At 45.7% G+C, this 13,359-nt stretch overlaps 1 protein-coding gene across 1 annotated transcript in view; it reads right to left on the reverse strand.

The window, feature by feature from the left end:
- iglon5 (IgLON family member 5) overlaps positions 1-9,426 on the reverse strand; it is a 36,013-nt gene extending 26,587 nt beyond the window's left edge. Inside the window, exon 1 of the mRNA XM_030783204.1 lies at positions 9,333-9,426. Coding sequence (XP_030639064.1) covers positions 9,333-9,426 — 94 coding nt within the window. The remainder of the gene's footprint in view (positions 1-9,332) is intronic.
- Positions 9,427-13,359: the final 3,933 nt, after the last annotated feature.

The following is a 13,359-nucleotide window of genomic DNA, read 5'->3' on the forward strand; positions in this document are numbered from 1 at the left end:
GTATTTGAGTATTTCTGCTTGGGCTGGCAGTGTGGAATTGGTTAATGATTGCTCTGGAGTGCAGCCGACCGATACCCCTGCGGGAGGTCACGCTAGCATTGATCCTTCTTTCTGCGTCGTTCTTTCTTTCTTCTTCTTCGTCATCTTCCTCTTTTCCTTCAGACCAAGGCGGAGGGAAATCAATAGGAAATCAAGGAAGCAGATAGAAAATAAGTTGTTCGTAAAATGTTACAGAGTGAACTTTTACTTCAAAGGAACTTGAGAAATGAGGAGGAGGCGAATCCTGCATGGACCAAACTTTGATGCTCGGCTTTAAGACAGCAGATTCTCAGATTGGGGTGAGAGAGAAAGTCAGAGTCGAGATACGGGGAGATTGAGAGAAGATTAGAGGTCAAAAACACTATTGACAGATTGTGACAAATGAGAGGTGCATGGTTAGCAAAAGTCTACAAAGGCATTCTGCGGTGGGAGGGCATGGATTCTTTGCACAGAAGTATTTTCTCTCATGGGCTGTCAGTCAGCAAGTGGAGAGAGAGATCAGTGGATGGGAGAGGACTGCTTGCATTGATAAGACGACCTCCCTTTGAAAAGTGCAATCCTTCAATGACTACAAAGCCCTGCTGTCTGTTGATACCCATTATTGCTCCTAGCTGGTCTTGTCTGTCTCTGTTGATATATGCATCTTGCATACCTAAACTCCAATGAGTACAAACTAGCTTTCTTAATAGTTTGCTAATTAGAGATTAAGTCCAGTGGTTCGGAAGAGCTCAGTGAAGCCCGAGGTTGACCTGACCTCAAGACCACATAATCCATACAGCAAGCCATATGGCTGCTGAATTAACCATCTCTGTGTAGATAAACAAACAAACAAACAGGCAAACAAACAAACAACCAACCAAACAAACAGACAGACACAAACACAAACAAACAGGATGCTGTCTCACAAGCCAAGTAGGATGAATGTGTTCGCTCAGCCAGTAAAATCCCATACGGCCTTACCAAGGCAAACAGAGAACCAGCAAAAATAAAAAGAACCACTTTGTCCAAGTTGCCTAAAAGAAAATATAAATAAACAAGTGTTACGCAATGAGTTAATGAAGTAGAAGGAAGAGACCTGGATTAACTCTGCCTGCCTAGACACACTCCACATAAAAAGATGTCAACCTCATCCACATCAAACAGCCCCACCCGACCCCCCTCAACCCCCGCCACCCCCCCCCCACACCTCTTCTGCTACATGGCAGCCAAGCCTCCATCCTCCTCATCAGCTTTGGGAAGAACATGAATCATGTTACACGCATAGCATATCTCTCTCCGTAAGGAAAACAAGGGCACAGGGCTTAAAAATGAATCATTCGGCTCAGCTTGCGTTCATTAGCAGGTCAGAAATAGGACAAACTTTTTTTTTTTTTTTTGCCTAGACACAAGCACAGGAGGCTGAGTAGAACTGGTGTCTATTAAAAGTTCAGGAGATTTCACATTCATGCCCAGATGGAAAGGTGGCACATGACTGGTGTGTGATCAATGCAAAGGAACTCAGACTCTGAGTAATGAGTAATGGAAAAGGGTGGGGGGGGGCATGGAGGGGGGGGGGGGGGGGGGGGTGTGAGGGGTGAGGGGCTTAATTAAAGCAGAAGAATGACTGTTTGGAAACCAGAAAGTGCAGAGCCTACTTGAGGGGATTGGGTGAAAGACAAGGGAGAAGGAGAGGTGGGGGTGTGAAGTGGGGTGGAGAAATCTCTGCGAACAACGGAGGGAAAAAAAAAAAGCCATGTTTGATAATTGTAAGAGTGTTGGGGGAACTGAAGGAGAGAAACGTAGAGAGAGAGAAATAGGGAGGAAGGGTAGGAGGGCTGAGACAATCAGACAGAGCTCTGCTGAGGGTGGGGGGGGTGGGGGGAGCCTTAGCAGACTCAGTAATTGGAGGTGATGGGAGTGGGTCCTCTTAGTGGGGGTGTGTGACGGAAAAGAAGTGGAGGGAGGTAAGGTACACAGTCAATGTGGGGGGGGGGGGGTGCACAGATGGAGGTAGTAGAGTGGTGTCATAATTGGTTGGCATGCGGCTTGCGAGGGTGATTCACAGGGTCTTCACTTTGCGGGCGCAGGAAGGGTTTAAATCAGGAGGTGGGGGGGGGGGCAAAAATCGATCGGCGGACCGGTTTGTCCCCGCGAGAGGCCACTGCAAGGAAGACGGGGAATTGAGGTGCTGCAGAATTAAGACTATGCTCAAGCCTTCAAGAGGAAAGAGGGACAAACAGATTGAAAGAGAGGAGCACAGAGAGATGATGAGGAGGAGGAGGAGCAGGAGGAGGAGGAGGAGGAGGAGAGAAACTGAAGGACTGAAAGACAGGACGAAGGTAGAGACATAAACAGAGAAGGAGAGAGAAGTGCATGACAAGTAATGAGGCAGAAGAGAGGCAGAGAAACTGAGGAATGACAGGAACAAATAGGAAAGAGAGAAAGGCAACCATGAAATTCTGACTCACGAGGGATTAGAAGTGAGATGCTGTGGAGAGAGAGAGAGAGAGAAAAAACACTCAATTAAAAGAACTGGGTCAGGGGGAAGTATAAGGAAGAGGCTCAGAATGACGATAGCAGGATTTCAAAGCTCTGCCTTATGTAAGACCGAAGATCATTGACCTTGACAGCGAATCATTGTTGTTCGCCTACGAAATTGTGTGTTTAGGTAAATGGAGAGAATTTGACCATTGTGCGTTTCACAAACAGTCCCAACGGCACCGAAAACGGCAGGGCGCCGTCCGGCCCCTTAGAGCACCAAGGGCCCGATGCCGTGAAATACAAATCTTTTATACCCTGTGATGTAACGGTCCCTGTAAGTGTACATCCCAGCAAGAGAGTCTGTTGGTCAAAATTACCCGTAATCACACCATTCACTGTGGTTATGTAAAGTCCTGGTGTGCGACTCTGTGGTACAATCGGAAACTGATCTCCCCTTTTTCGCCTGCGCGATTGTTAAAACGGGGTCCCCTCATAAAGATTGCTTCCAGTTTCCTGCGTGCTGCTCCTTGGCCCTCTGCAACTTACCGATGTGTATGGAAAACGTGCAAAATCCATTGGGTGGAAGTACCTAGAGACGGGATGAGTGACACATCTTTAAGAACTAAAAACGTGCGTACATTCTACCTAAAATTCAAAAAACCTGTTTTTAAGTCAGGTACTTTGGGATTACCCTTGATATGTCAATCAAATGTATTTTGAAGTTTCTAGTCAAAAGTTCAAGAGGGAAAAAGAGCCCATAAGAAGGGGGGGGGTGGGGGTGGGGAGGGGGCGGGGAGATGGGGGCATTGAGAGAAGCAGAGAGGCAAATCAAGAGGTGAACCGAGGTAAAAGGAATTGTTCAAAAAAAAAAGAAAAAAAGGGAGAGGACAAAAGTGGCTTCTGATGTCTGGCAGGCGTCGAGGATTTCCTGAGAGAGAACGGCAGAAAAGAGGTAAGGCATGGAGAATAGAGGATGGCAATTTCGTAAAGAATCGGGTGAGTAAAGCGAGAGAAAAGAAGGTGAGAAACCACGGCGCTCATCAGCAGGGTCGCAGACAGCCCTTGACTCGTGCTCTTCGATACCGAGGACACTTCCAAAACATTACCTCCTACAGAAATCCCACTGCAGTCAACAAGCTGCTTTGAGAGACGCTGTTTTTTTTGTTTGTTTGTTTTTTTTTTAGGTTTAGCAGAACTCTGTCCTAACATCTGGTGGGTTGCTGAGTTTTTTTATTTATACGCTGCAGATAAGAGGGAGAGTAGATCCACAAGGTTTAACACCGTTACCACCATGTAATTAGTGCAAATGGCTCAGATAAGGTGCTGCTGGTAAGCACGAAAAGTTGCGTCATGAAAGTCTCTGATATATTCACCTCCCAAGCACGTTTGACTGGGACCTTACACAAACATGTCCCTCTAACGCCAGACGTTACAACCACATCATTTGTGCATCTGAGTATTGAGATAAGGTTTAAACCAATTCCACTCAGCACACAGACTCAACGGAGCAGACGGCTTTTTTTTTTTTTTTTTTCAGTTGAAATTCAGATTCAGAGAAGCAAGGAAAAAATCAACAGGAGTCTACGTCTGCAAACCTTTGACCCACACAGCAAGCGCCCGCCTCATGCCAGGAGCGATTTACATAGGAGTAAATGTTTTCATGCCAATCAACCGCTCCCTGGCGGATCTATGCAAACACAGGAAAGGAATTGGGGGGGGGGTAAAGAGGTGGGGGCCAAAGGGGGGGCTGGGGGGGGGGGTGGTTGATCACTATTCTGGCCCACACCTGCTCCTTTGCTCTCATTCTCATCCCTTGCTCCCCTCCTCCCAATCCCCCCCATCACACACACACACACACACACACACACACACACACACACACCACCCGCCCCCTGGAGGCTGCTCACACTTCCTGTCAGTTTTCACTTTTCAGTGCCAGAAACTGGAGCTTGTTGCCATGGAAACAGCCACGGAGGGAAAGGGGGGGGGAGCTCTGCCGCATTGCTGGACTTACATGAGTGTTTGAGTGTTTGTCTCCTTCTGTGTGTGTGTGTGTGTGTGTGTGTGTGTGTGTGTGTGTTTGAATGAGCCTAATCAGACATTTCTGAGTGTGTGTTGGTGTGTATATGATTAAGTCTTCCAGAGTGACATATATTTATATAAATCTGTGTATAACTTAACTTCTCTGGCTTCTGCGTGGGTGTATGGCTGTAATTTGAAATACGAACGGACATGCTCAGAGGAGTATTGAAACATATATGTGTATGTGTGTGTGGGTTAGCGAGATCCATTTTGAAAAATGGAAATAGCCAATTACATGCACAGCGTCACTCAGCCTATTATACATATACTTACACAAGCCTCTCTTACAAAAGGCTCTAGTTATTTTCTCCTGGTCAATTTACCATCTGGCTCTGTCAGTACATACCGGACCCGTCCTGATAGGTAAGGGCTGGGGTCCAAACCACACTCGCCCTTTGTCGTGATGAGACTTGCTTTATTAGAACATCAGAGAGGCTGATGGTGGGTGAAGCAGAGGCCTATTCTCATTCCGGCTGCGGTTCCACGCCCGAGCCTCCCTCTCTATTGATCCCACAATCTCATCAAGCACGTTTCCTTGAAGATGCAATTTCCACCACATCAACACTAGGGCTGGAGCACTTTGTTCCAGACACACAGTGGCACGATTGATCTTAGCCCTTCACCATCACGGCCAACACTCCACCACCTCTCCCAAATCAGCCTAAAACCTTACCTGTGCACCCCTTCTCCCCTCACAACACATATACATATACATACACATAACACACACACACACACACACACACAGACACACACACAGTGAAACACACAGACGCTCAGACACAGACACAGACGCACAAATGCACATAGAGTAGTCCCCCTTGGTAGACTCTGGTCAGTGTATCCACGGTAAAGTGCCTGTGTCTCCTGTTGCCCTTACAGGAGAACAATCATAAGAACAAGCCTTCCATCTCTCCTCCTTTATCTCCCCCCCCCCCCCCTCCCCACTATCGTCCACACCCTTGCAGTAATCCCTTTCTGTTTTCTTCTCCGTAATCTTGTCGCGAATGCATTTCAGATATGACTAACATCTTTCCCCGACTGTTTTTTTTTTCCCTTCTTTTTTTTTTTTTTTTCTTCACCCTCCCTCTCTCGTTCTTTTCTTAATTACCGAGGCAATCATATTTACCAATTCCCTCCGCTTGTTTATCCTCCCTACGACTGTTTGAATATTGAAATTGTGATATTTTATTTGTCTTCTTTTATTCTCCACAGAAAGAGCAAACCGCCAGACAGAATTGTCTGGAATTTAATTGAGTGGGTCACTGGCTTTTTGGAATGAATTATTAAGCAAGAAACAAATAACTCAAACCTACTAGCAGTGGCAGAGAGGAGAATGACGTGATTAAAGAGGATTCTGCATGCTTGTTATGACCCCCCCCCACTCCGTCTCCTTCACTCACTCACTCTCTCTCTCTCTCTCTCTCTCTCTTTCCTTCCTTCCTTCTGTTCTTCGCCAAGCTGGACGTCAAAGCTGTCAATCACCGTTCTTTTTAGTCGAAGACTGTGTTCGGTGTTCACTCCGACTGGCCTTCGCAGTGTTAATGTCACAGTTTATTTTTGTGTGTACATGCAATTATGCAGCTCTGAGTTTGAAGAGTGTTAAGGGTGAGGACAGCTGACACATAGACACACAAACACACACACGCACACACACAGAGAGAGACAGACTCACACACACACACACACACACACACACAGAGAGAGAGAGAGAGAGAGAGAGAGAGAGAGAGAGAGAGAGAGATGAGCATCTAAATGATTTACCTGTCGCTTTTTGATGTTTTTATGCCAGTGCTGGGTCAGGGTAAATGAGACATTTTAGTTCAGTATCTGAATAGAAAATCTGCAGAGGCATTTTTACAGTGTGACTATGGCATCGCCTCACCTGCTATCTTCATAAAAAAAAAAAAAAAAAAAAAAAAATCCAATTAAACTGGCCTTCCAAGTGTCAGCGTCCCTCACGGTGATTGGCTGGCCGGTTGCTCTTCAGCAGGGATTGGCTACGGCTGTACAAATTAATGGACGACGCATCGTAACGATAAATAATGTAAGTGTCAATATGATGAACGACCGTCATGTTGCGACTGGCTGTTTTCGCCTCTCACGCCGCAAAATCATCAAGCGTGACTCAAACATAACTACACCATCATCTGCAAATATCATCACTGACAAACATGATCATTTATTGGAGATGAATAAATCTGTCCGCGGTGGCATACCATTCTGACAGGCCGCATTGTGATTTTGCAACAGCTCGGCGATTAACTTGTAACTGAATGTCCTCTAAAATCAGGAGGGTCAAGATAGCTTCAAAAGACGTTTCCAAAGCTACCCCCCCCTCCACCCACCCCCCAACAATTACTTAACATGGTACAGTCCCATTATCAAAACATCAAATATGACATATGCAAAAGGAGAGACAAAAAAAAAGGGGGGGGGGGGGGGGTGGGCGCAGTATAGAAGACTCGTGTTCTCGCCAGTAAAAGGCTATGGAAAGGAAGGCTTTTATAATCTCCAACATTTTGTATGTCCTGTCCCCCCAACTAGCTCTAAATTTTAATCAGCTCCAGGCTAGGATCCGATGGCCTGTCTTAGGTAATCAACATCAGAGCCCGTAAACTGCTGCTAATTGAATGGCTTCCCTCATTGTCATGCATGGAGGGAAGCTCTCTCGCTCTCACCCCTTCTTTGCACTCCCCATCACGGCGCCCCCCCACCCCCCCATTACGAGTCCCCCCGCGCCCCTCCATCGCCTGTTCTGGCTTTCCCACAGACGCATGAAGAAAACAGGCCTTGTTTGAAGTAGATAGGGGAGGTTGTTGGGGAATTTTAGCCTCTGTTTGGGCCTCAAGGGTCTGTGAGAGGGGTGCAGAGGGAGGGAAGGAGGAAGGGGGGGTGAGGTGGGGGGTTTGAACGTTTTCGATCTGGGATCACCGGCGGCACTAAAAACAAGGTGGATTCCTTTCACCGTCAATCTCTCCTGTCCGTTTTTCGCCCCTAAGGTGGTACTTAAAATTCTCTCAGACTGGGAGGGAGGCTCATCTCCGCGCAGGAGAAAAAGCAGAGGAGGTAAATTCAGTGCGACTGGGCATTATGGAAGGGTCAGCGGAGATGAGTAGTTTAGAGCGACAAGGGGTACAAGGGCGAGGCATTATACATACATGCAGCCCCGTAAGTCGTGTAGAGACAGTGCTGAGAGAACTGAAGCCCATCGGGGGATTTCAGACTGTTGCTTTCTCAAAGATGAAATGTCACTGGCACCCTACGCCACATGAGCCAAACAAAGTCATCGGTATGACTAAGCCGGGCTCTCTGCTCCTCATTTTCTATTTCAGTCGCATAACGCTCTTCCTTATTTAGGGTGACATACTTACATAGACTGGTACACGCTCTTGCATCATTTATGTTGGCTGCATTTGCCTCAGATTAACTCCAGTGCGACGCCCCGCTAATGGGGTACACTGAACCTTCCCCTCTTGAAAATCAAACCTCTGACCTTCTGAAAACAAGGTCAGGCCCTCGCTATTACATCTTGTAGTCTATAGAAGCGCCCGTAGCGTCGTGGGTAAACAGCCTGGAGCTGCAGCACCAAGCTGCCTCTGAGGGAGAGACAGTGGAGAACAACAGCACACTCCAAACAATTGATTTTTTTTTTCTTCTCGTCATTTTCACCTGGATGCTTCACAAAACTGTAATCATTCCTCCTGGACCCCCCCCACCCACCCCTCTCCTGAGCATCCCCCCCCCCATTCTGCCTTCGCTACTCTCCCACCCCCTACGGCAGCTGCTGCTCAGCGAACCATCTGGAAAAGCATGGGTGACCTCTCATCACCCTCTGGCCCATCACACAGCTGGCCCAAAAAAAGAGCAAGAGAGAGAGAGAGAGTCAGAGAGAGAGAGAGAGAGGGAGAGAGAGTCAGAGAGAGGGAGGGAGAGAGAGAGAGAGAGAGAGAGAGAGAGAGAGAAGGAGGTGAGGAGACGCCTTTGGAACAAAAGCAGCGCCCTTGTCCTTTACGGCTCATAAATTGTCTTTCAGAGCATCAATGTAGGGGCTATTGATCTGAGAAAGACAAACACACCCCCTCTGAGCCAGGCCTAGACGCTGCTTACTGGCCTGAACCCACCGTGTGCTGTATTTATCTCCCTACCGCCCTACCATTCACTACCCTCACTGCCTCAAAGAATCCCTCTCTTCAGATTTTTGCATCCCACTTTTGCACAACCCTTATGGCCAAGTGAGGAGCACATGTGTGAGATTCTAGGGAAGCTGCTAGTGTTTTTTTTTTTTTTTATCTGCTCTTCTCCTTCCTTCTATATCCTTTTAATGAGATTCCTTGTAGTGGTGAGTCAGTGAGTCAGTCAGCCTGCCGTAGAATCGGTACGTCAATCAGAGAGCTGGAGCGAATCAGCGGATGTGTCAGGTGGGTTAAATGGTACACAGTCCACTGTATATCTCCCATCAACTGTCACATATCCTCTGACATGGACAGAGATTAAATCAAAGCTTCCATTCTCCTAAGTAACTGGACTTGTTTATGAATATCCGGCCTTCTGCAGTGATGGCTGCCTTACTGCCTCTGGCAACTGCAATTTCCCCACACAGCGGAAGATTTAGAGTTTGTTCTTTTTTTTTTCTTCTTCCTCTTCTTCTTCTTCTTTTTTTTTGGCTTGTGGCAAGATTCTGTTTTTTTTTTTTCTTAATTATTTGGGGCATATTTTGCATTTGTTTTCTTCTCAGAATTCTTCTTTACTTTGAAGAGACTCCTGCAGAGCGTATAGATCTTCGAGCTCAAAACCATCCAAACGAGAACTTCTCTCGTTCCGCTGGGCAGTGCGGTAGGACATCTCTGGATGTACGGTTGGGGGGAGGGCGGCGGGGGGGGGGGGGGGGGTCCTTTGCTTATGCAGTTTTAGAGCCACTGCACATCTCAACTCAAGCCAGGTGTGGCCATCTCCTCCGAGGCTCTCTCATTTCCACTTTACCCAAGGTCTTAATTACTAAATTCATCGTGTTATTTGGATAATCATTCATGCCGGCTGTGCCCCCCCCCAACCACCCCCACCCCCGCCTCACTCCCTCTCTGCTGGTCTTAATGAGTTGCTAATTAAGAAGTACCTCATGGAGCTGAGCCCTTGGAGGACTGAATGGGCCCCAGTCCACCTAATGCTCCATCCACCATCAGACCAGTCTTGTCTTTGCCGCAGCTCTGAGCTGCAGTATACCCTGGAGGTAAGCCCTGACCAACGCCACCAGAGGAGGTATGCGATGCTGATTTAATCAACAAGAATTATTCACGGCTAAACTCCCTTGTGCCCCCTTGTTCCTCCCTTTTCTTCCCTTTCAAAATGTTTCTGATGGATGTTAAGGGGGAAATAACAGCTGGAAATGAACGTTTTTTTTTTCTCTCACTTTTTTTTTATTCACTTTTCTTTTCTAAAGAGATTCTAAGCGTTCTTAGTGAAATGACTTCAAGGAAAAAGCACATGAACTTCCACTTCTTATCTCTTTCCTGTGTCTATGAGCAGAGAATGTTGTTCTCTCTCTCTTTCTCTCTCTCTCTCTCTCTCAGAACTGCAAAAGAGGGCTCATTAGCATTTCCGCACATTCTCTCATCACCATGTTGTATAAATTTAACAATGTATGTCAGCGTAATGCGAGGTCTTAACTTGCCTCGAAAAGGTCAATGTCTGCAGGACCGACTGCATCTGCGCGCATTTACCCATGAAGATGATCTGCGCCGTGGTGTTTAATTAGTCTACTTGAGTCCATTAGCGGCCGTGACATGGAGATCACCGGCGACTTCAAAGTGCATGCACAGAACAGGCCTGATTTGCATCAGAACAAGTGTTGCTTTCTTGATGTTGTCTTGTGTATGAATGTGTGTGTGTGTGTGTGTGTGTAGGTGTGTGTGTGAGCTATTTTGTCATTATGGAAAACATGCAAAAAAAGCTGTTGTAGAGGTTAGCACTTCACAGTTTTACCGCTGTAGCAAATGCAAACTTAATTCATTGGCTTGAACTAAATGACAGAAAGCAAGGAAAAGAAGGAACATCCTATCTCCTGTTTGATTGCTCTACCAATCCTCCCTTCACCTCCATGTTGAAGCTCACTCCACGCTAAGATAAAAGACAACGTAAAAATCTGAAACTGGAAAATGCTCAGGTAGGGAAAGAAAAAAAACCCCCAAAAAACCACAGTTCTACAAAGAAAATGTATGTTAAAGTGTCAAAGCCCGCTGTAAGTTCACTTGTCTTGTCAGTCGAAAGATTTAAGATACAAAAAGGAGCTCTGGGGAATTGCTAAAACAAAGGGCTATATTTTTTTTCTGTGGCATCTAAACCAATACTAGCCAGATCTCCCCACACTCAATCTAACACTCCCCCCAACCCCCCCAAGCCAGTTCTTCTCACTTTCAGTTTGAAACGTTGCCGTAGAAAATAATGGTTAAAATCAACGTTTTAGACCTGGTTTTTCCAGGTATGGGTTGCAGAGCAGTTGGTTTTGACAGCTGAAAAAGGGCTTTAATAACCAGTCATGCAAAGGACAATTTGCATTTGCAAGCTTAGAGAGATAGAGAAAGAGAGAGAGAGAGAGAGAGAGAGAGCGAGAGAAAAAAAAAGTAGAGAGTGGAAGAGAGCATTACTTCTGTAGCTTAATAAGCGCTCGCGCTAGTTTTTACCTCCTCCTGTGAAACTCTGACAGCCCGTCATAAACTTTCACATCCTTTATGGGCGCAGTCTCAGTTTGATTAAGGCTTCCAACTTCATTGTAGACAGCAAGCCATTTTAAGGACAGAATAAAGTGTCAACAAAAACAGACAGCCTGAAAAATAGCATTCTGATGTTCTTTAGCTGCACCACACACACAAAAAAAAAAAAAGAAAAAGAAAAAAAAAGAAACCATGACCCTGTTTGATTTTTTTTTTTTTCCCCAAAGATGCATTTTTAGAAGCTTGTGTGCTAATGACATTGTGTTTGGTGTTGTAAGTAAAGACATGAATCAACAAAAACAATGACAGACATTTTGCACTCCTGAAAGCTTATGAAGAAAAGGAGGCAGCGAGGGGTGGGGGGGGGGGGGGGGGGGGGGTGGGGGCAGGGTCAGTAGGCGTGAGATGTCAGTAAAAGGTGAAAGAAATGTAATATAGAGAACAATGTCACAGTTACATTACCCCTCTCCCGCTCACTCACTCGCTCTCTCCCTCACACACACACACACATACACACACTCACTCTGAGTGATTGGATCTGAGCAAAGCTCTCTCGTACCTCACATTAGGGCTAATTAAACTCACTGATCTGTAAACTGAGCCTCACCTCACAACACCATCTCCTCGTAGTGCACTGTGGTAAGCGAGGCATGCCGCCCAAAAATGAAGACAAAAAAAAAAAAAGAGAAGAAAAAGAAAAAGAAAAAGTGAGATGCTTGCACTCTGTTCTAAGGCGCGTTTTTTTTTTCTCTCTCTCTCTCTACTCATCAGCACTCCTCTGCAGCAGAGCACATCACTTTGGAATGCACAGTACTAAATATAAAACAATTGTGTGGGCTTACCCTTGTTTCACATAACCTCCTTGAATGAAATAAAATAACACATAAAGAGGGCCTGTATGAGATTGCATTGCTTCATGAGAGAAACCTAGTTTATTTTGCCGTTTTGGTCATGGGAAATGCTACCACCACTGTGGCTGTATGTATATATGTATGTATACAGTGCTGAAAATAGTAACCTCGTTTGACTGTGTCCATGCATTGCTGTACATTCATTATTTTTTCCACACAGACCCTGCAACGGCGATGAACGGAACGATTTGCTGATACTTTTTTTTTTATTTCCCTGAGGACTCATTTGTGTAGAGTCTGTTTAGCACTACCACTTACATACCAATAGATTCACAGTCAATTAGACAACAGACAAGTGTGTGCATAGCTGGGTAGAAAACAATGGTTTCACAGATAATTTGCAGCTGCGTAATACAATTTGCTGAAAAACTTTGCCTCCCAAGCAGCTCTGTTATTGTGTTAACATGGCATTAAAAAAAAAAAAAAAGATGTCCCAGTGAGACAAAGCCATGTGAATCCAGCTTGCATAACAGGCTCCTGGTTGTGAAAAAAAAACCAAGCATCCGCTATGTGGGTGGATGCCTTTTAGTCAAGTGCAAATATTTTGGCCTTGAAAGGAGGAGATGTGCGAGAGGCATCTGCCAATGACAACTCACTATTGACGCCCCCACCCCTCCCCACGCGCTGGCAAGCAGAACGCCTTTCAAAACAGTGGAGCATCAGGACATGACACATCGGCCACGTTGGAACAGATTATTCTGTGTGTCCGTGCTGATGCTTTCTTCCACTGCTCTAATGGAGGGAGAAAAAAAAAAAGACCAAACCAAACAAAACAAAACAAACAAACAAAAAAAAAAACCAGTGTGGTCTATCACTGCGGAATGTCTCACCACAGAAGGAGCCCAGGGAATCAGATTCAACACGTTGCCCGTGTTTTGAATGGTAAAAAGGGAAAAAAAAAAAAAGTTTATTAGTTACAGTACAGTCAGATTTCCTTACGGGGAAAAAAAAAAGTGATTTCAGAAAACCTGTTACTGTGTCCTGGAGAGAATGACAGGGCTGTAGCCAAGCTAAGTGTTTTATTCTGTAAGCTGATGAGATGTCCTCCTACTTCAACGGGGGAAGGAAAAAAAAAAAAAAAGTAATTGGCTCTTCCTTTTTACGGGTTGGAATAAACTTCCCCGGCGCTCTTCAATTTACCTTTTTTTTTTCAAATC

This window comes from Chanos chanos, chromosome 8, assembly GCF_902362185.1.
Source record: "Chanos chanos chromosome 8, fChaCha1.1, whole genome shotgun sequence".
Taxonomy (NCBI): domain Eukaryota; kingdom Metazoa; phylum Chordata; class Actinopteri; order Gonorynchiformes; family Chanidae; genus Chanos; species Chanos chanos.